The 23,033-nt window shown below is 33.6% G+C and overlaps 1 protein-coding gene and 1 long non-coding RNA gene across 9 annotated transcripts; both read right to left on the bottom strand.

Annotated features, from left to right (window-relative positions):
• Positions 1-649: 649 nt before the first annotated feature.
• LOC129295318 (uncharacterized) lies at positions 650-1,462 on the bottom strand. The gene is made up of 2 exons (XR_008589556.1): positions 1,191-1,462; positions 650-1,029 (listed from the first exon to the last, which is right to left on the bottom strand). It is a non-coding gene; the product is annotated as an uncharacterized LOC129295318 (long non-coding RNA).
• A 14,080-nt stretch (positions 1,463-15,542) lies between these two features.
• On the bottom strand, positions 15,543-21,607 carry LOC129295311 (lipid phosphate phosphatase 2-like). Of its 8 annotated transcripts, none has more exons than XM_054933825.1 (9): positions 21,441-21,607; positions 20,130-20,338; positions 19,932-20,019; positions 19,726-19,835; positions 19,421-19,514; positions 18,418-18,606; positions 18,235-18,291; positions 16,925-17,081; positions 15,543-15,834 (listed from the first exon to the last, which is right to left on the bottom strand). In XM_054933825.1, exons 1-9 carry the CDS (start codon positions 21,580-21,582, stop codon positions 15,810-15,812), a joined length of 1,071 nt encoding a protein of 356 aa, XP_054789800.1. In that variant the 5' UTR covers positions 21,583-21,607; the 3' UTR covers positions 15,543-15,809. The 8 variants fall into 8 exon arrangements, with proteins under 8 accessions (XP_054789800.1, XP_054789806.1, XP_054789799.1 ...); XM_054933831.1 differs by having other exon boundaries at positions 18,418-18,477; positions 20,130-20,344; XM_054933824.1 differs by having other exon boundaries at positions 20,130-20,344.
• Positions 21,608-23,033: the final 1,426 nt, after the last annotated feature.

Raw genomic sequence — 23,033 nt, forward strand, 5'->3', positions numbered from 1 at the left:
ACTTGTCTATGCGTCCTCCTTGCCCTGCGCCCCAACGTCAAGGTCAATGTTGGGATTCAAACGTTAATACAAAATTTTCATCCCTTGGAGTTGAGCTTGAATATATGATTTCCCCAATCCTCACCTTTTTATGAAGTCAATGCAAAATTAATATTAATGAGTTTATATAGTTAAAGTGACCATTTAAGAAAATGAAAAGGAAAAAAAAACTGTCTTTTTTAATTTGTTACATACTCCCTTTAATCCTATTTACAACACACTTTCTCAAAGTTATTTTTGATTTAAAATATAAGACACTTTTTAATATTTAAATTATTTTTTTTCAATCTTACCCTCCCTTGATTAGTGTGAGAGTATTTAATATTTAATGTAATTGTATCTTTATTTCAAGTAAAGGGTAAAAATAAAAGTATATTTCATTTTTTCAAGATATCAAGAAAACAAAACTTTTTTCTTAATATATATAAAATGTTTGAAAATATCCTATAATAAAACTGGAGGGAGTACATCTATTGTTTCCTTCAACTATATTGCTATGTATATCCTGATTTGTGTAATTATTAAATCTAATGTTAAGGGCTTTATGGTTTGACCAAAAAATAAAACGGCTTTATGGATCTGTAATTATTTGGGATGAAGAAAAATTCACTTCACAAAAAAATTACAACATCACAATGGCATATATATCCTTGTACATATGCGACTCATACAAGAGCACTGAGCTTGATGAGAAGCAAGAAGACATGTAAAAAACCATGGATCCATTTATTCATGCATAGATACATACACATATATGAGGAAACAAAACCCCTAGACTAAGCAAACAAACAAACAAGAAGTACATATTTTCATCCCAGCTACTCCCGGTCCCAGACCAGACAAGACAAAACTCATAGATGATCTCTATTATATATATCATTCTCTTGATTATTCTGGAAAATTTCTAATGCTTCGGTGGTCGATTAGATGCCTCTGGTGAAGGTGGTGCACGTGGCAATGCACCAGCCAGTTTTCTCATGGTCGTCATCTCTGCATCATATGTATATATAGTTTCAACTCTCCATGATCATTACTGGTTATCTTAAAATTATAACATGTACTGCCTTTTTATAAAAAACTTTTTTCTCTTCCAATTCGCTGCGTGTGAGAGAGAGAGAGAGAGAGAGAGAGAGAGAACTAGAGATGCATACCTGCACAGGCATGGGAGGACAGCGTGAAAAGAGAGATGGCAAGAAGAAGAAGAAGCAGAAAATGGTAAAGACGCATCGATCTCTATTCTTCTTATTTGTGTTTGATATGCTAATTCCAGTTAGTTGGCTATTGGCTTTATATACGGGATTCAGATAATTAATGATTTGTTCGAAAGAAAAGTAATCTTGGATTTGAATATATAATCAAGCATATGCATCTTCAAACAAACAATTTCACAGAAACCCCCCATGGCAAAAATTAAGTGGTTGAAATTGACGTAAACCCACAAAATCAAATTATAATGCCAACCTCTGAGCCAATGAAAACTGTCCTTAGATAGCCTGAAAATTGACCAAAAACAAATTTGATAATTAACTAATAAAAACCTTTAACAAATTCAAAACCATGATTTTTTTTTTATTATGCACAGGTGTCTTCTTGTTGGACACTAAAAGTGAACATTTCTCTTGCTAAAAAATTAAATATTAGTTCATTCTATTATAATAAATTATTTTTTTAATTAGACTCAATCCCACTAGTTGAAAACCATGGTTTTAGTAATTTATGCCGGCACGCCTTCAAATTCATGATGAAACCGCGTAGAGGTGAGGTCATCGCTAAATTTAAAACAACGGTCAATATGATAATGTATAGAATTCACACCAACCCCATTACTTATGATATTAGTCGTTCTCATAATTACTTGCGATTTTTTTCCACATTGTCGCCTGTGAGTTGAGTGAGCACTTAATAAGAAAAAGACAAATATATTTTTTAAAGTTGTTAACTTTATTTGTTTGGGTTCCATCCTTTGTAATTCCTTTGGCCCCTATTCCATTCAGGTTTTGCCCCTTAAATTAAGTGCCAAAAAAAAAACTTTAGGCCTTAGAATTTAAATTAATAGATGGGAAAAAAGAATATATTTTGGTATAGTTGTAAAAAAAGAAAAAGAAAAAGAAATAAGAAATAAGAATCTGATCGTGTGCAGTTCTGTTCTATTGTATATGTATGGCCAACCCAGTTTTGCTCAATTAAAGCATGGATTTTTATTTTTTTATTTTTGGCCCAAAAGAGCTTGGATTTTATATTTAAATATAAAATAGGCCAGTTGCGGGTTAATTAGGGTTCACTTATGTAATAATGGGACAAAGTTAGACTTTGATTTCAATACAAACAACTCCTCAACAAAACATCACATAACATAAGACAGGATAGGAAATGTAAGATAAGATGAGATAATATTTAATTTCAGTGCTTAGCTTTGAAATCAGTGCAAAACGGCATTAATTAGGTTAATTAATTAGATTGAGCTCAAAAAGAATGTGTATTTGTCTATATCTTGGCTGTATGGATATATCTTCAAATTATTCCCTTTAATCTCTTTTATAAATCACATCTAGTATATATTTAACTAAAATTAAGAAGAATCTTAAATATCATTAATTATGACTTAAAATTTAATAAGTCTATACCGTTATTGTTGATAAGAACAAAAGAAATTATTTTTAATAATTTTTCTAGCATGTAATAATGATAGAAAAGTAAAGATAAATATAAAAAAGTGTAAAGTGCCTTATAAATAAGATTAAAATTAATCTTTTCTCTCTGCTACATAAATAAAATCACATGAGTAACTCACATCATATGAATGCTATAGGCTATACTTCCGCAAATTCATATGACTCTAATTAAGTTTGAAGAAATGAACATAATATTCATAGTATGAAACGAATCTTCTCCATCTTTAAGTAATTAATTTCTCCCTGTTCAATTTTACTCCCTCTGGTCTTTAATATATGTAACTTTCTAATTTTACTCCTTTTTGCAATTAATGATCATAGTGAATTGTTGTTTAGGAATTCAAGCAGTAATAAATAAACAAAAGATAAAATTAGACAAAATATTAATTCCTCTAACTTAAGACTAAAAAAGCTTTTAAAATTTACTTTGTATGAAGAAAGAGAGTAGAGTCAATTACATCGGTCTGTGTATAAATGTTTGTGAGCTTGTGTGCGTTGTTGCACTCAGTTTAATGGAAAAAGTTTGGAAGAAAATGGTGAATGAAGATTGCATAAGCATATTGATCTATAAATGTAAAGTATGTCCTAAATTAAGATTTAATCATCATGCTAATTATAATAAATTAAGGACTAACCCAAAAGGATTATCCTATAAAAGATTAACCCAAATAAATTTTTAACATGTATTTTCACAAACGATTCAATATAACAGGATCCCAAATCTTTAAAATATTTCAAGAACTCATATCATTTAATTAAACATATGCGAAAGCATGATAAAAGAAACACATCAATATGGGAGAAGAGCTTCCCCCTTTATTTTCTCTCTATACCTTACTCTACAATACATATATACATATTTACGACATAAAACTTAGCCACTCAAATCCTTCCATAACTGACAGTGAGGGGCCAAGGTCTCAACCACATTTATCACAATGAGTATTACCTAATCATCATATTCTATATATCATCTATTCATCACTAGCCCATCATATGCATGAATTTTTTCTTTTCATTCACATATAATTAATATCAACTGCTCACCCTGCACATAAAAAACACAAGAGGAGACCATAACAACATTCAAGTTCTCAAATTAAGCAGATAATAACTACTTTCACTTGCATAAATATTTCAGCTTGTTAATGTAGCACAAGCATCAAGCTACATTCCCTAGGGCCCAAAATATATTTCCCCCAACACAAAACCCATAATGCAAATCGATCAAAAATATATTATTCTAGTTGGCAATATCATAAACTAAATACACAAATCAAAATAAAAAGAGAAAGGCCTACAGAATTTATTACTATCACTTGGCCTAATGCTCCTTTCCTCTGTTCTTTTGAGATGAGCTAACTCCTGTAATATACTAAAAGAGAGGGGTGAGTACAACCACTTAGTAACCAAGGTACATCTAAGTTATACAAATGCATGATAATTAATCATGTATGCAAGTGGCCAATAAATTTATTAAGGTTACCATTCAAATAATCACATTAATAACATGTCAATCACATTAACATTTAACTCATGTGAATAATTTCAAGAATAAAGTCAAGTACAAAATTTGCACAAATAGCCACATATACATTATTTGCATAATTACTACATGTTCTCATTTCTACAATTATAATTATATTCTCAACATAGCCATCAATCACTCAAATGGCATGATAGTAATAATATACATAATCAATCTCTTTCTTATATCCCCCTTATTTTCTCTGACATGAAATCTGTGGGCCAACAACTGAAAGGGATCGTCCATATGATGAGACTACCCAAGGCCTTAATCATATCATGAGGGGCTACCAAATCAGGGTTACCTTACTCACTTATGAATACAGTTTCCCCCAAATCACACACTATGGGGTGTCATACCCAAAACTAGCTCTACCCAAAACTCTAGGTAGGCCAATAGGGTCAAGTCCCTTAATAGGAATAATGCTACAGTATCTTATAAGATAAGTAACGACTATAACCCCTAGGATTATTGGTTAATAGCCAAGTACCATATGGATTTTGCATAACCGCTAACTCCTTCACTAAGGCGAACTCCCACCATATGATAATGCTCATGAGAAAATACATTTCAAAAACTCACATATATAATTTACAATTATCCCACATACTCATTAACTTTCTTGCTCAACAAACATCAAGAATCATCATATTTCAATCATGCCTCTTGCATCAATTTTTATATTATCATATAAAACCACATTAACATCATATAACACTCAACATGCTCATATGCAATTCATCATTATGCATAATCCACAATTTATAATCAAAGATGTATGCATCATTATCAACCATCAATCTCATTACTCATACCAAATCACAATTAACTTGATCATAAATCATAGAGTTTTAACCAAACCACATGCATTACAAACAACCATTTCAAAATTTATATATATATATATATATATATATATATATATATTCTTTTATTTTACCAACATAATTAATTAAGTAACATATAAATGCATAAAAGAAATTTTCACCGGTTACCTCAACCTTTGAGAGGTCAAAGGTTACCCCTCAAGTTACAACACTTCCAAAGCTTTCCAAAGCTTGAATGGTGTCAAAAGAAAATTAATCTACAATTGATAATATCTCAATGTGTCAATAATATTATTAACACAATTTTTACTCATACTCTAACACTTAAATATTTATTTTATTTTATTTTATTTTATTTTCAATACCTTAGTCTTCGCCTCTTAAGTTCTAAAATTTAATTTCATGTATTTGAACCTATCTACTTAGTTTAATAGTCTCCTTCATAATAATTTTATTCAAATAATTTTCTAATATCAAAATTTCCCTTTTTATTCCAAAAATACGCACATAAAAATATTCAAAAATTACAAACTTAATTTCAAGCCTAGAATCATTATTCTATAGCCATAATAATTTATTTCTCATCTCAAATAATCATCTAAATATTAACAAATCAATTTATATTTTCAGATTTAACCAAAAATCTACCCATAGGGATCTAGGGATAAACTCAAATGCCTCAAATTCTAATTCTATCAACAAAATAATACTCTAAAATATTTATTATACTACCAACAACCTTAACAACTAAATTTACTCATCAAAAATTTATCCCTCTTTCAAACCCTTAGATTTCCAAAAATCTCAGAATCTGCAGTCTCAGGGAAAAAAATGATTAAGAAAATATTTAGAACACTTACCTAGTCTTAAAATACTTAAAATTTTATCTGAAGTATCCTATTATGAAGCATTACCTTCTAAATCAGCTCCTACTGTTGCAGTGTCTATCGCTCTCTCGCTCGCTCTCTCTGTGCAGAAGCAAAAACGAAAAGGAAGAGGAAGGAAATGAAAAGCCAAAAAGGCTTGTTGGCTTTTAAAAATTATGTGGGTCCCGTGCCTCTCTCTCTTTTGTCTTTTGTTATTATACACGCTGAATTGTTTGCCCCGTCTCTTCATTTCATGTTTCTTTTTTTTTTTTTTACATTATTTACACCTCAACACCCAAAACAAAAATTACTTCCCTTTCCCCTCTTCAATTTTTATTTTTTTTATATTCCTTTTCCTTCTTCTTTCTTTCTCTTTTTTTATAATAATAATATTATTACTATTTCTATTTACTATAAAATCATAACTTAGGATTTAATCTAAATTAAATCCAATAATAATCTTCTAATTAAAATTATTATATCTAAATATTCCTCAAAAATTAGTCATTTACTCTAAATTAACTTAATTAACCTTAGGTTAATTTTTAGGATATTACAATAAACACAATCCAATTCCTTAAACAGTTTGGTTGAAATTCACTGAGAACAAATTTAATTTTTAAAAGAATTAACTAATTTTAACTACATTTCTTAATTATGCAAAGTTGTTAGGGGTAGAAAGATGTGAGGGAGTATACATTTACAATCTTTTTTGACTGAACCAAATAAGCAAATAAAGATTCTAAGAATCCTTCCTTTGGAGGGGAAAAAGAATTACTGTGGAAAATTTTGATATGTTTATGCTTGGAGTTGAGCAGATTTCCCCACCTTTCAGAGTCAATGCAAAACTAAAGACTTTATTTTTAGATAAACCAACCATTCAAAAAGAAAAGAAAAGTGCCTTTGTTTACTATGGTATATATTGCTGGTTATTTCAACTATATTGATTTTAAATAACATATATTGCTTTAAGAGTCCTGTTCTTTGTGATGAAGAAAAAATCAACTTATTAATACAAAACAAAACAATGACATATCCTTCTGCATATGGATCCCCACAATATGTAACTTACAAGACTACTGAGCTTGAGAAGCAAGGAATAAATTAATTAAAAGGAAGGATAAGAACATACATATGTGTGCATGTATTTAGAATAATAAAACTTTTGGTACTTTAAGTTATCTCAATTGTTGATTTGATTTTTGAAGTTTAATTTTTATTGATAAAGTCTTCTAATTTTTATAATCATATACAATTATAATCTTATAATCCGGTAAAATAATACCATATAAGGACTACATGTCCTTGAAACTTTAAGGATTTGATTGACAAAAATCAAACACCAAATTGATATAAATGAAGCAGGCTTAAGTGACCAAAAAATTTATTATCTCTGTATATTCTAACAAACAAGAACTATTTATTTTATTTTCATTATCGGTACTCCATCAAGACTGGACCAAACTCATATGTCTCTCTTGATGTCTTGATTGGAAAATCTGTACAGCTGTGGTGGAGGAGATCAATCAGGGATGCAATGGAAGGGGATATAATGGCTTCCTCAGATCAGATGGTTTTGGTGGATGTGGTGCACCTCCCAATTTTCTCATACTCCTCATATCTGCATCATACATTTACAGATAAAGAGATTCAAAACTCCCTTATTGATTATTTTGTTGTATGTGTGTCAAAAGTGTGTGTGTGTGTCAAAGTCCTACATTGATTAAAAGAAAGACTCTCCTAGTGTATATATACTAAGGAATGAAGTGGGCTAGTAAAATAGGCTTGGAAGAGAAGTGGCCTCGCGCACATGAGACAGGCCAATTCAGGGCAATCGCAGTTGAAATCAGCCGATTCGCGCCCCCCCCCCCCCCGCGCGCGAGTTTAAGAGGTAGTGGGTTCCTTTTACCGGATTATTTTTATAAATAAATAATTATTTTGGCTTACCGGAGAAACTCTCAAATTTTGATTGTCTGGAGTTTGAAGTCAAACTAAGAACATTTTTTTGATCATTAAACAAATTAATTTTTTCTAAACGTTTGTCTTCCCAACGTTTCCAAACAGGAGGTTGAATGCGTTTTACAAACGTTTGTGTAACCCCAACATTTCCAGATAAGCTTTTAAACAATTTTTATGAGACTGTAACCGAGCTTTTAAACCGGTGGTAACCCCCCAGCGTTCATGTCCACCTTCGGGCTATATATAGCCATGGGTGCAGACAGAGCGATACACAAGCCTCTTGAGTTCTCGCGGTACTCTCTTCCTCCCTCTGTGAATCTGTCTGTGTTCGTCTGTGCTTGCGTTTGGTCTCCATTATTCTGTTTCCTCGTTCTACCGAGGAGGTGCTTGTTTAATCCTGGGGAATTGTCGGCCATCGGACAGTGTGCTGGAATAGTTCTTAAGGACAGTGTCCTTCCGGGTACGACTCAAGCAACCATTCAGGTGTCGTTGTGCACGTCTACCGCCAGTGTAGTCAACAATCTTAAGAACTATTCAACCCAATGGCGACCAACAGTGCTGATAATGTTACTCCCGAAAGTGTGCTGCGTGGTTCGGCCGGAGGTCAGTACGTCCCTGCCACTGTTGCCGTCCCTTTACCGAGGCCGTTTCCAGACATATCGAAGATAGAAGTCTTTGATGGCCAGAACTTCAAACGCTAGCAAGAACGTGTCTTCACCGTCCTTGACATGCATGGTGTGGCTGCTGCTCTTGCTCAATCCAAGCCTCCTGCTGATACTGATCAAGCCCAGTGAGTTGCATGGACTCATGCAAACAAGGTATGCCGACACACTATCATTAGCACTTTATCTAATGATTTGTTCGATGTCTACTATGTCTACAAGGAAGCTTGTAAGATATGGGAGTCCCTAGTTATAAAGTACACTGCTGAGGATGCCGGCAAATAAAAGTTTGTTGTGGGCAACTACTACAAATGGGAGATAACCGAGAACAAGGATGTCAAGGAGCAAATCAACGAATATCATAAGCTGCTGGAGGAGCTTCGTGCTGAAAACATCAACCTTCCAGACGAGTTTGTTGCTGGGATACTGATTGAGAAGCTGCCAGAATCATGGCCTGACTACAAACAGCAGCTGAAACACAAACAAAAGCAACTATCCTTGACTGACTTGGTCACTCACATCATCATCGAAGACACCAACCGCAAGGCAATACGTGCAGCTCGAACCAGAGAAATGACATCCAAAGCCAACTTAGTGGAGACAAAGCCTCACAGCAAGAGGTATGATTCTAAAACTAAAGACAAGTGGAATAGAAAATCTGATTACAAACCCAATGCTTCTAACCCCTCTTTCAAAAAGAAAGGAGACTGTTTTGTCTGTGGTAAACTAGGACACTATGCAGCACAGTGTAGGAAGAAAGCAACCCGTGATAAGCCTCGAAAGCCAAATGTAAATTTGGTACAACGAGATGGTGACAGTGATGATGACATCATTGCTGCAGTGGTGTCACAAGCTCTCTTAATTTCTAATGTGAAGAAATGGGTGGTAGACTCCGAGGCTACCAGGCACATATGTGCTAGCCAAGAGATGTTTACCACCTACAATCCTGTAAAGGAAGGGGAAGACCATGTTTACCTTGCTGATTCTCGAACTGCTAAGGTTCAAGGAAAAGGGAAAGTGGTCTTAAAGCTCACATCAGGAAAGACTCTGGCTCTGAACGATGTTCTGCATGTGCCTGAAGTTAGAGCTAACTTAGTGTCAGTTTCTCTTTTAGGGAAAGCTGGGGTTAAAGTGTCATTTGAATATGATAAGATTGTAATGATAAAAAATAATGTGTTTATAGGCAAAGGGTATTGTAATCAGGGACTGTTTGTTTTGAATGTTGATGAAATGAATAAGATTGAATCTTCTAAGTATATGCCTATTTATATGGTTGATTCCTTTGACCTGTGGCATGCTAGACTAGGTTACGCTAGTAAAGGTTATATAAATAGGATGCGACAACTTGGATTACTTTCTGAAATTAAAAACAATATTTTTGAAAAATGTGAAGTATGTGCAGAAACTAAACAAAGTAAAAAACCTCATTTTTCTAGTCAAAGAGAATCTGAATTACTATCTTTAATTCACACAGATTTAGGTGACTTAAAACAAACCATGACTAGAGGTGGTAAAAAATATTATATCACCTTTATTGATGATTTTTCAAAATATACTAAAGTATACTTGTTAAGAAACAAAGATGAGGCTTTTGAAAAATTTCTGTTATATAAAGCAGAGGTTGAGAATCAGTTAAACAAAAGAATTAAAAGGGTTAGATCGGATAGAGAAGGAGAATATATTTTGTTAAATGATTTTTGTGAAAAAGAATGAATTATACATGAGATAACACCTTCTTATTCTCCCGAGTCTAATAGTGTTGCAGAAAGGAAAAATAGAACATTAAAAGAAATGATGAATGCTTTACTTGTGAGTTCTTCTGCCCCTGATAACTTGTGGGGAGAAGCTATTTTGTCTGCGTGTTTTTTACAAAATAGGATACCACATAAGAAATCAAAGAAAACACCTTATGAGTTATGGAAAGGGTTTACCCCAGACTTAAAATATTTGAAAGTGTGGGGGTGTCTTGTAAAAGTTTTATTGCCTGATCCTAAAAAGAGAAAAATTGGCTCTAAAACTTTTGATTGTATGTTTATTGGATATGCTGAACAAAGTGCAGCGTATCATTTTTTAGTTTTAAAAAGTGATGTTTTAGACCAAAACGCAATTGTTGAGACTAAGGATGCTGAATTTTTTGAACATATTTTTCCCTTGAAAATTAAGCATGTTTCTAAACCTGTTGAGAATTTAGAGTTTGAACAAAATTTAAATGAGGATTTGGTTTTAAGGAGAAGTAAAAGACAAAGGAAAGAAACAAGTTTTGGAGATGATTTTTATACTTATTTAGTACAAGATGAACCGTTAAATTTTTATGAAATTATTTCTTCTCCTGATGCTAAATTTTGGAAAGAAGCAATTGAAATTGAAATTGATTCTTTAAGGAAAAATAAAACTTGAGTTTTATCAAATTTGCCCCAAGGAGCTAAGGCTATTGAGTGTAAATGGATTTTTAAGAAAAAATATTTTCCAAACGGTTCAATTGATAAGTATAAAGCAAGGCTTGTGGCCAAAGGTTTTACTCAAAAAGAAAATATAGATTATTTTGACACATTTTCTCCTGTGACTAGAATCTCTTCTATAAGAGTTCTTATTACTTTGGCTTCAATTTACAAACTTTTTGTTCACCAAATGGATGTTAAAATGCTTTTTTAAATGGCGATTTGGAAGAAAAAATATACATGATACAGCTTGAAGGATGTGTGATTCCTGGGCAAGAAAATAAGGTTTGTAAACTTGTGAAGTCTTTATATGGCTTAAAACAAGCGCCTAAGCAATGGCATGAGAAACTTGATCAAGTTTTGACAACTGGTGGATTTTCTACTATTGAAGTAGAAAGATGTGTTTATACAAAGTTTGTAAATAATGATTGTGTGATTATATGCTTGTATGTGGATGATATGCTAATTTTTGGCTCCAGTATGTGTGTTGTTAATGAAACAAAAAAATTTTCTTTCTTCAAATTTTGACATGAAAGATATGGGTGAAGCCAAGGTAATCTTGGGTGTAAAAATCATAAGAAATGAAAATGGAATCTTGCTTTCCCAAGAACATTATGTTGAGAAAATTCTCAAAAAGTTTGGACATCTTGAAGATGCTCCTTTGAGTACTCCTTATGATTCGAGTGTGCAATTAAAAAAGTACAAGAGTAACCCAGTTGCTCAATCTGAGTATGCACAGATTATTGGGAGTCTGTTGCATTTGATAAACTTTACTAGGCCTGATATAACTTATGCTGTAGGCAGATTGAGTAGATATACTCACTGTCCAGGTAGTAAACACTGGGAGGCTCTGGTGAGAGTCTTGAAATATTTGAGAGGTACCATGAATTATGGTATATTGTATAGTGGATTTCCCACTATATTGGAAGGATACAGTGATGCTAACTGGATTTTGGATTCAGAAGAGACAAAATCCACTAGTGGTTATATATTCACTCTTGATGGTGGTGCAATAACCTGGAAGTCTGCAAAACAAACGATCAACACAAAATTCTCAAGGGATTCTGAGTTCATTGCAATGGAGCTGGCTGGGGCTGAAGCTGAGTGGTCGAAAAACTTCTTAGCAAGTATTCCAATAGGTGAAAACCCACACCATCAGTGTCTTTACATTGTGATAGCCAGTCTGCAATAGTAACGGCTAAAAATAAGACCTTCAATGGCAAAAGCATACATATTCAATTGAGACATAATATTATAAAGCAGCTGCTTAAAGACGGGGTCATCTCAATCGATTATGTGAGATCAGAATTAAATCTGGCGGATTTGTTAACTAAATCCCTAGGGAAGAAATTTATTATTGAAACGTCGAGAGGAATGGGACTTGAGCCTATTTGAAATTAACGGTGATGGCAACCCAACCTTTGTGATTGAAGATCCCATGAAGAAGGTTCAATGGGTAAGAACAAGTCACTTGTTAGTTCTGCTAGCACTGAATTTTGTCCCTTCCTATGGCTTGAGAAAGTGCTAGAATGCATTGAACGGAGGCTGAGCGATAGCTCTTAATGTTTTCATAGTCCTTACGGATGGTGTATTCATTACAGATATACTGGATAAAAACACCTATACAAATGTGGAGTGAGGCCACTCCTATGAGATCGTGGCAAAATCTCTAGAGCATTTGTTAAAACTAGGTGAGCGCATGGCCGATAACGTGCAAAACCGTCGTTAACAGCAGAGACTGTGGGGGTATAATTCGATTAATAAGACCTCTAGCACATGCTCAAGATCTGTTGGTTCAATAACGAAGTTACACCGACTTTTCTATATGCTAAGTTTTATTAGTCCAAGTTTGGTTCAAGTCGACAGACACCAAATTCAAAGTGATTATCCTCTGTGTGAATAACTCAGACGAACATAGGTCTTTTTGACACATGTGGGGGATTGTTGTATGTGTGTCAAAATTGTGTGTGTGTCAAAGTCCCACATTGATTAAAAGAAAGACTCTCCTAGTGTATATATACTAAGGAATGAAATGGGCTAGTAAAATGAGCTTGGAAGAGAAGTGGCCTCGCGCACATGAGACAGGCCAACTCAGGGCAATCGCAGTTGAAATCAGCCGATTCGCCCCCTCTGCGCGCGAGTTCAAGAGGTAGTGGGTTCCTTTTACCGGATTATTTTTACAAATAAATAATTATTTTGGCTTAGAGTTTGAAGTCAAACCAAGAATGTTTTTTTGATCATTAAACAAATTAATTTTTTCTAAACGTTTGTCTTCCCAACGTTTCCAGACAGGAGGTTGAATGCGTTTTACAAACGTTTGTGTAACCCCAACGTTTCCAGATAAGCTTTTAAACAATTTTTATGAGACTGTAACCGAGCTTTTAAACCGATGGTAACCCCCCCAGCGTTCATGTCCACCTTCGGGCTATATATAGCCATGGGTGCAGACAGAGTGATACACAAGCCTCTTGAGTTCTCGCGGTACTCTCTTTCTCCCTCTGTGAATCTGTCTGTGTTCGTCTGTGCTTGCGTTTGGTCTCCGTTGTTCTGTTCCCTCGTTCCACTGAGGAGGTGCTTGTTTAATCCTGGGGAACTGCCGGCCGTCGGACGGTGCGCCGGAATAGTTCTTAAGGACAGTGTCCTTCCGGGCACGACTCAAGCAACCAATCAGGTGTCGCTGTGCATGTCTGCCGCCGATGTAGTCAACATATTTAAATTTGCACTGCCTTATTTTTCTTTCTCTCTTCCAATTTGGTGTGTATGTCATGAGCACCACATCATGAAGCCTCACAAATAGATTGAGGTTCTCTCATCTAAAAAATTAGTATTTTGAAATAGACTCTCCTTTTAAAGGATCCTAAATGGCAAGAAACTATGCAAATGGAGTGAGATTTATAAGTGTATAGAGATCTCTCGCCCATGCTCATTATTTAGTGTGTGTCTGTGTGAGAGAGATAGATAGAGATGCATACCTGCACTAGTATGGGAGGACAACATGAAAAGAGAGATGACGACAATAAGAATGAACCGCAGAAAATGGTAGACAGTAGTAGAGACACCCATTGTTCTCTAATGCTAATGCTATAGTTGTCTGTGTTTTGTTTTATATAATTGGGGTGCGGATTTATAGATTTATTTTTTGAGAAAAATATACTTGGACTTGATTATTCAATCAGTCCACACACATACCTCGTCAAAGAATTTTTAAAAAAATTAATTTAGTTCCTATGATTTTGATTCAGTCTTAAGAAATTAGAAAGCTTGGAAATTCGACACGGCTTTAATAATTAATTACTCATAAACTTCAACAAATTCACAACCAAGGTTTTGATTTATGCAAGTACACCTTTAAATTGTTAATGAAACCGCGTCCGTGATGTAGTCATCACCAAATTTAAAACAATTGTCAATATAATAATAATATATAGTTTACTTGAAGCCGCATTATTTATGATTTTACTTGGCGAGAAACTAACGTATTTTTGAAGTTATTAAAATCATGGATCCCATCCTTTATCAATCATTTGCCTTTATTCCCACGAATCAGATGGAGAAATTTGAATTGTCTAAAATAATATTTTGATTGATAGATTTAAATTTAAATTTTAAATTCAATATCTTATACTTAAAATCTCACATTTAAGATTCACGTATTTAAAATATTTTATTTGAATAATGTAAAAAAAAAATTAGAGTTAAAACAGAGACAAAATAAGATTGGAAGCAGACATCGACAATTAAAATGTGAAAAAAAAAAATGATAATAGAAGTGACTAAAATTTCAAATAACTAGAGCTAAAAAAAATTTAAAATTATAAATAAGTTAATAAAACATGAATTTAAATATACTTTTACGTATTTAAGAATTTGATTCAAATGTAAATAATTATATATCCAAACACAGTAGAATTTCCGTTTCGCTATATATCGTTAACAGAATCAAAAACAAATAAACAGCCTGATCCATTGAAATACTTTGATCCACTAGCTTTGTTCACTTTTTTTATTGATTAAATTTACCATTAAACTCAAATGGTCAATACCAAACGTATTTTTCGTATACCTATTTCCATTTTATTCTTGTCTCCATTTCATAAAAACTCTTCTTTTCTAAAGCATAGCCTTAATTTTTAAATTCATACCCCTTCGATCCTATTTATGAGTTACTTTCAACATATTTCACCAGAGTCAAGAAAAATTTTAAAACTCATTAACTGTCTTAAAATTTAATAAATTTTTAACTTTGCCCCTATTAAATATACATACTTCAATAACAATTTTCTCTCTCCAATATTTAATGAAGGGTAAAAAAAATTGTGATTAAAATTTAATAACATAATTTATAAATAGGACTAAAAATTATCTTCTCTCTGCCCTATAAATAAGACCAAAGGGAGTAGATCAGATGCCATTTATTTAAAAGAGATTTTAAAATGTTTCATTGATTTGACGTTTAATAATATTAAATAATCAAGAAAAATGAAAGATCTCAAACAAACATTAATATATTAATTCGAATAATAAGAATTGCATTTGTGGTGGATAGTCAAATTAAATATTAAATTATATATATTTAATTATGTGTGTAGACATTTGTTAAAAATAAATATATTAATCAAAGAATTACCCGAAGCTGTTCAAAGAGTTAAGACAGGCCCCTTTACTAATATGAGCTTCTTTCCAATGGATAAGCTCAGTCTAGAGAGAAACCAGGATATGGATTTCATTTTCTGGGGTAAGAATAAGACTTACACTACAAGGACTAGCGTATGGTTGAGGAGGCTGATCTGTTGTGGAAGTAGGGAATGGGCTTCAAAGTCAGCCCATTTTCCCTTTTTCAAATCTGCAAAACCAGGCCCATAATGTGACAACTTTTAAGACTAAAATTGTCCTCAAAAATTCAGAGAGAACGACACTCATCATTTACCACTTCAAAGTGGTCAAAGTTAGTAAGCTTCAGTGTCGAAGTTTTTCAGGAAAAACAGAAAGGATATAGAAATTTTACTTTAATAATTCAGAGAATATTCCAAGAATATTGCTCCTTCAATTGCTCATCATATGTATATGATGAATCTAAACCCAAAAAATAAAGTATGGCAAGAGGCCAACCTGAATCAACTTTGATTAAATTGCATGTGGGTAGATGGCCAATAAAACTCTCGGAGAGGATTGAAAAGAGAAACCCATTCCCCACTCTTAAAAGACAAGAGATAATGATCAATGCACAGAGATGGAGAGGATTGACAGTTGTTTTTGAAAAACTGCAAAAACAGCTAGCCCATACGTTTTTTTTTTTTTTTCTGGGTGAAAAAGCCTATACATTTTTCACATAACGTTCTATCATCTGTGTAAGAATAACAACGATCTAAAACCCTGGAACTCAGTTTCTATTATGCTGAGACTACACTCAGAATATCAAAGTATTTGTCAGGAAAATGACAATGATTAAGAACCTATGTGCGTGTCTCTACTGCTAATAATGCATTATTTGTAAGTAATTTATATTGGGTGTAGGCGTGTAGCAGGCTCAAATGAGCAGAGCACCAACACATTTTCTTCTTCATGAGGTCGAAGAATTAACATGCGACTTAGGTAAGAGTAAGACAAGGAAGCAAAATGAGTTTTTGAGGGAGATATACAAAATTTACTATACTCAATATGTTTCAAATCGAGATGTCAAAGATACTTTGTGTTCTCAAGTTTGAGGGTCTTGGCATAGACCTTTGATAAAACATTTTTTCTAGGATCAATAGGGCCATGGCAAGGTCAACCAAACATATTTTCCAAATTCAGAGATTAACCGCTACCTTTGTATATATGTACATAAGGTATAGTAACTAATTACACTGTTATATCTTTGCCAATATTTAATATACTAGCATAGAGGAGAACCACATTTCATTTGGTTGAAGCTAAAAGTCAGCAGTCAGTACCTTCTGCCAGCTTCCAGTAATTCAATGCGCACATTTAAATCTTCTGAGCTACTTGCATTCGCAGATTTAAGTTGTGGTTGCAGCATGGGAAGACAGTCCTCCGTGGAACTACCTTCTGTTCTACCCAACATTTCAAAATAGGCATGAGGTGCCCAACCTGCATGTTTGGAAATATGCAGTAACCCGGTGGCAGTGAGAGATCAAGAACCATGATATTTACTATAGGATTCACCCGTTTAAGCCCCAAGACGAAACGTAAATTATTGACAAAACTATAAGCCCAATATGATATGGGAAGATGATTTTTTTTTTTTCCTCAGCTTCTTAATTTGTTGACTTTGAGAGGCTGATCGTTTATAAATCTTCTAAAAAACATCCCCAAAGTTTAAAAAGCAGGCATGAATGCAACACGCACACACACTATCATGCACAATACTTGAGATCCTCAAGAGAGATCAAAACAAAAATGAATTATCACTACGAAATTAACACCTTGATACTGGAGCTACATATTTCAATTGTAAATTATCCTGACGGGTCCCAACCCACTGGGGCCACCAAAACTTACAACATGAGACATAAAGGAGGTAGAGAGCACAAGAAATGGGGAACTACTGGTCCACAAGGAGGTCCAAAGGTTAAGAACCAAAGAAGCAAAAGAAAGGAGGTAAGGGGAAACAGTTAAGACAATAAGTGACAGGGGTATATAAAGGAAAAGCTCAGAAATGAGTGAGGAGGAGAATAATTTCGGTCAGGTTTTGGTGTATAGAGCCAACCTTTTCTATTCTTTAAGGTTCTAGTTTTGTATTTTTCTGTGCTTGTTGCATTTCTGTCTAGCACGTCTAGCAAGGTACCTGAGTCCTTTTTGTTATGAGAGATTCCAGGGGATATATTCACTTACAGTGGGTGTGTCATAAGCTCTTTTGCAGAACATGTTTCCACATTAATATAATAACTCAGCCGTTTCACCGTCCTTTCCATATATGTTGTGTTGATAGAAGGTTCCTATCAGAGCCTCTATGCAACACTTTTTATTTCATTTTTAACATGCAAAAACCTACCCATCACTGTTCCCAGTTTCAAGATAGAACTTCAGCAAATTCCAGTGGTACAAGACGGGTAGAACTATTGGGGCAGACACTTGAGGATGACCTTTAAGAATGAGCTAACCAAGTCAAACACTATCACTTCCAAAATCACAGAAGTGGACCTTCTGCGGTAAATACAGCCTAGCAGGCAACAAATTTTACAATAATGAAACTAATTCACATGTGAGCTATACAAAGTAGTCAGAAAGAAAAAATGCATACCTGATTGATGAGGTAAAGGAAAGAGTAGCAAGTAGCAGGTTGAAGACACAGTAATCCCTGCAGGGGGAAAAAAAAAGATGGGGTCCAAGTCAAATCCCCCTACCCTTGAAATTGCTTAGGTATTTATTTTACATTAATAATTCTTTAATAGCCACTGAATTTTGATCCATTGCAGCTACCAACCTAGTAGTCCTCCAGCAAACACATCCTGCCAATGATGCCTGTAGTCGTCAACCCGGGAAACTGCCACAAAAGCAGCAAGAAGTAAAGGAAGCAAAACAAGACACAATTTGCCAATATGACCCCTGCGATCAAACACTTGGATTTTTCCTGATAAATACCAGGCAAAAAAACTGAAACCGGCAAAGGCCCCTGCAATTTGGATGACCATAATTAATTAAAGCACAAATGTTCCCATATTTATTTAAATTTGAAGTACCAAATTTCATAAAAGCACACTACTTCATCAGAATAAAACTCTCCATTTCCATCTGTAAATCTTATGATAAACCAGATGCTAGGTTTTTTTCCCTATATCTGCACAAAGCACACTCTAGACTGAAATTGGTGGTACGTTCATTAAATGGAGAAATGTTTCTTCTGGCAAGAGATTCTGAAATTGAGTTTAAAATGATACTTTGGAACGGGAGACATGTGTAATAACTAGACTCAAATTGTATGGTTTGGGAAATACATGTGTCTAAAAGAAGTTTGCTCAGATTATCAGTATTTAAGAAGACTGCTGCAGCTAGAGAACAATATCTTCTTGTCTTGGCATTGTATAAGAAATAGTAGATTTCATTTCCAGCACAATTTTCTCCTTTTCTCTTCGGTGAACTTGAAAAACAATTGCTGGAAACAATTAACAAGTGTCTGATCCTTTTGGTTGGTTGCATTGCTAAGTGGATCACAACCAATCCACCATGTCCTCTGTTCAGTCATGGTACAAATGGCTTCAATCCTTGACGACATATGGTTGGGTACATTTTGTTACTAAGCAAGGACATCTTTGAAATAACGTATATAAAAAAGACCCAGATGATTGACCAATTCAACAAGATAAAGGTGAGTCACAACAAGAGGATGAGACCTATGCCAAATGTATGCTTTTACATGAAGCCATCCTTAACTAGCAGAAGAGGTACTTCATGAATACCCAACAATAGGAAATAGATAATTTACTTACATGAAGTGTGTCCACTTGGAAAACTTTTGTATCCTTCCTTTATGATCTTCTCATCCCCATGACAAACTACATCATTTGTGATGGCATCAAATACCTGCATCAACCAATGCCAGACACTCCTTTAGGTAGTACCACTAAAACAACTAAAATTGCCATAGTAAACAAGAGCAAGAAGGGAAAAGAAAAGATTTCTCAAGCCCACTTCCCCTTTCCTCCTCATATCATGTACCCTTTAGAAGGAAGAGGAGGGAATATAGAGCTTGGACAAGGAAGAAAAGATCTTGAAAATGAATATGAGGACACACCGCTTTACCATCAGGGAAACATCGCCAAAAGAAGTTCGGTCTTGGTCGACCAACAGCAAGTTTAATTAAATCTGTGATAACTGCTGTTATAAGTCCAGAGAAAAGAATACCTGCAAGTTCCAAGGAGTTCATGCAAGTAAGATACCATGATCCATGGGCAGGGGAAAAAAGTAAACCAGCCACCAAGTCAATGTAACGGAAAATACCCAATATTGAATGGTGCAAGTCATAAACATTTCTGTTGCGAATGTAGAACATAAAAAAGAAGGCAATAGGAAACAATATGGCAACAATCTGTTTCAGAAAACATGAAAAAGGTTAAGGTTGTGCATTTACAATATCAACATGGCTATAATAGCAAATTAGCAGCGAAATCTGCATTCACAGTACAACAATAAACATACTTGAACAATCCGAAAGGGTATGGTTTCATCTTTGTATGGGTATTTGAAATCTGTCATCATGCCTTCTCCCACAAAGCGGTGAAAAGGTTCTAATGAATCCAAGAACAAGTCAATAACCACTAGAATCAGAAGTACTAGCCAATCAAATTTATGTGTCCTTGCCACCCTCCCTCCATGTGACTTTATAGTGTAGCTTCCCATCATAAAATCTGGAACTTTACAAAGTAAGTTACAAAAGGAAAGGTTCTGTCACTTTTTTCATAACAGATGGTTAAAAAAAGCACAATTAGAACTTAGAAATTTAGAGGAAAATGACAAGCAAAACAACCAAACCGATATCCCTAGACAAAAAGTAGCAAATTCATGAGTAACATATGTAGATAATTGATGTACGACTTTTGGGAAAACAGACTCAGATGAACAATCTAATCACAATTACTGAGTGAGTTTTTCTTTTCAACAGATTCCCAGTTCTCTGTATGTATGAGATCTGTGCTATAGCTCAATACAGACCAATATTTATATGTAAAAGGGAAGGAAACCGAGGTTCAGGTTACATTAGCAAGGGACAAGCATTCCAAGTAACAAGCACGTGCACAGAACAAGATAAAATTTCCAACTCAGTCAATTACTTTTGTTTCCTAACAGATATTTGACGCAGCTTGCCAGTGATCCAGGTTTTCTGATTTTCTAACATCCTCCATGAAAATTTTTAGTAACTTTCCCATGCCTTCAAATAATTAGACAACTCTCAACAAAATCTTGCTGAGATTATCATTGATGAGCTGTGAGGCAATAAATAATAAAATTTCATCTTGCAATTAAGTTTTTAACTAACTAATACCCTATTTACAGTATACGAGTCTAACGTAGATGAGGCACAGGGAAACATCAAGCGCTTGATATCTGTCCCAGCCAGTATAGCCATCCTTCCCAATATGGACTAGAGACATGAAATGCAAAACTGATATTCATTAAGAAGCATAATAGAATGTTACCACAGGCCACAACACAGAGTAAAGGGAAGAAATCCAGTTCATCCATGCTCCATCGAAAAATATTAGTCCAATTATCCAAACCCCTGAATTTGTCGCGTAAAATTTTATAGAAGAACCTTTAAACTGGCAATAGAAAATTACTCATGCAGGAATAGCACATATGAGATCCAGGCAGAGAACCTTGATCAATTGAGCATGACATTGGGGGGAAAAACAGTAAAAACGTAGATGGAGGAACAAGGAAAACTGATGACCCAGGAGAGATGAATGAATAACGAAAATAAATTCGAAGAAAGCGAACATCAAAAGGTACCTTTTCTCCGTGTTTTTATAATCAATTGGACAAGATAACCGCAAGGATCAAAGAAGTTCCAATGACCGTGAAAGAAACAGGAAGATCGTTGCGGGATTCGCACTAGCGAGGCGCGCGCCCAAGAGGAATGTAACTGTAGCATGCAAGACTAGCTGACTAGGGACCGAATATTTAGGCAAAATATGGAAAAGAAAATACACCGTGTCCCTGTGCAAAGTGTTTTTAACCGTATACCGCGTGCTAATAAAAATTTATCATTTAATTGAATTCATATAAAAATGTAATAATTTTTTAATTTTATTTATAATAATATCATAATTAATATTATAATAATGGTAGGTAAAACAGATCATTTATGATCTATTTTATTTTTTAAAATAAAGATAAAATTATTTAATTACTCCAAAATATTATTGTCACCCCTTATTTTAAAGATAAAATAATATTTTAAAAAATATCCCTTTCATTTAAAAATATAATATATTTTTAACCGAATCTCACTTCCAATAAAGTAGTTACTTACTTTTAAACTAAACCTATCTTTTTATATTTATACTTATTGAACACCTTATAATAAATGTAAAGTCATTCATCAATAAGGATATTTTTAAAATAAAAAGATAATGATTACACCTTAAAAGATTAAAAATATCTTATATTTTTAAAATTTAATTTTTAAAAATTATTTTATATTTTTAAATAAAAAGAGTGTAATGAGATTGTATCATGTTTTTTTCCCGCCAACACATGGGAGCGTTGGACTATTGGGGTGTAAATATCCTCCAATTCTTACCATAAATCATTTTCAGGAATTAAAAAAATAATATTAATTCATTAAATATATCTTAAAATAAAAAAAAATACTATTTCAATTTTTTCCTATTAGAGAAAAAAAAGAATAGTATAAAAAAACTAAATTAATTTTTTAATAATTTGTTGCGGGATAAAATTAAAAAAGGATTTTTTTTTTTGGCGATTGAAGGTCAATAGCCCAATTACATAATTAAGGGAAAACAAAATTAAAAACAACTTCAAAAGGCTAATATATAATATTAAATCAAAAAAGTAGAGTCTCCGTAAGCAAGTGTCCACTTGGCATTTGCCAATGGTACTAATGAAAAAGAATTTTATGAGTTGTCTAAAAGTTATTTAGGAATATGTGAACAACTTTCAACGGTGATCCCTTTGAAAACAAGGGCTCGAGAAAAAATTTTGGCCAACAAGCAAGATGAGAAAGCCACTGCATGAATCCTCCTCATTCAAGGGTATTGAATTTAACCAATCAGAACGGAGACAAAGAAGATCAGCTTGCTTTGCACAAGAGGGTTTCCCACGTGTCTAGGTTAGTAGAGCAAATTGCTGTGCTTTTCTTAAAATCAGAGTGTCTAATAATACCTTCAAACTATTTGCTCTCCTTTTCGAGCACAAGAGGCACCAATTTGAGGAGGCACAATATCAAAAATAAAAAATGAAGAAATCTATAATATTAAAAATAATTAAAATTTATAATAAAATTTGAGTAAAGTATAGAGATTTAAAATTATATTTTTCATTATTGTTTTATACTTATTTCATATTAGAACACGATTTTAT

The sequence above is a fragment of the Prosopis cineraria genome, unplaced genomic scaffold (genome assembly GCF_029017545.1).
Source record: "Prosopis cineraria cultivar Desert tree isolate PC_DT_omini unplaced genomic scaffold, ASM2901754v1 PC87, whole genome shotgun sequence".
Lineage (NCBI taxonomy): Eukaryota > Viridiplantae > Streptophyta > Magnoliopsida > Fabales > Fabaceae > Prosopis > Prosopis cineraria.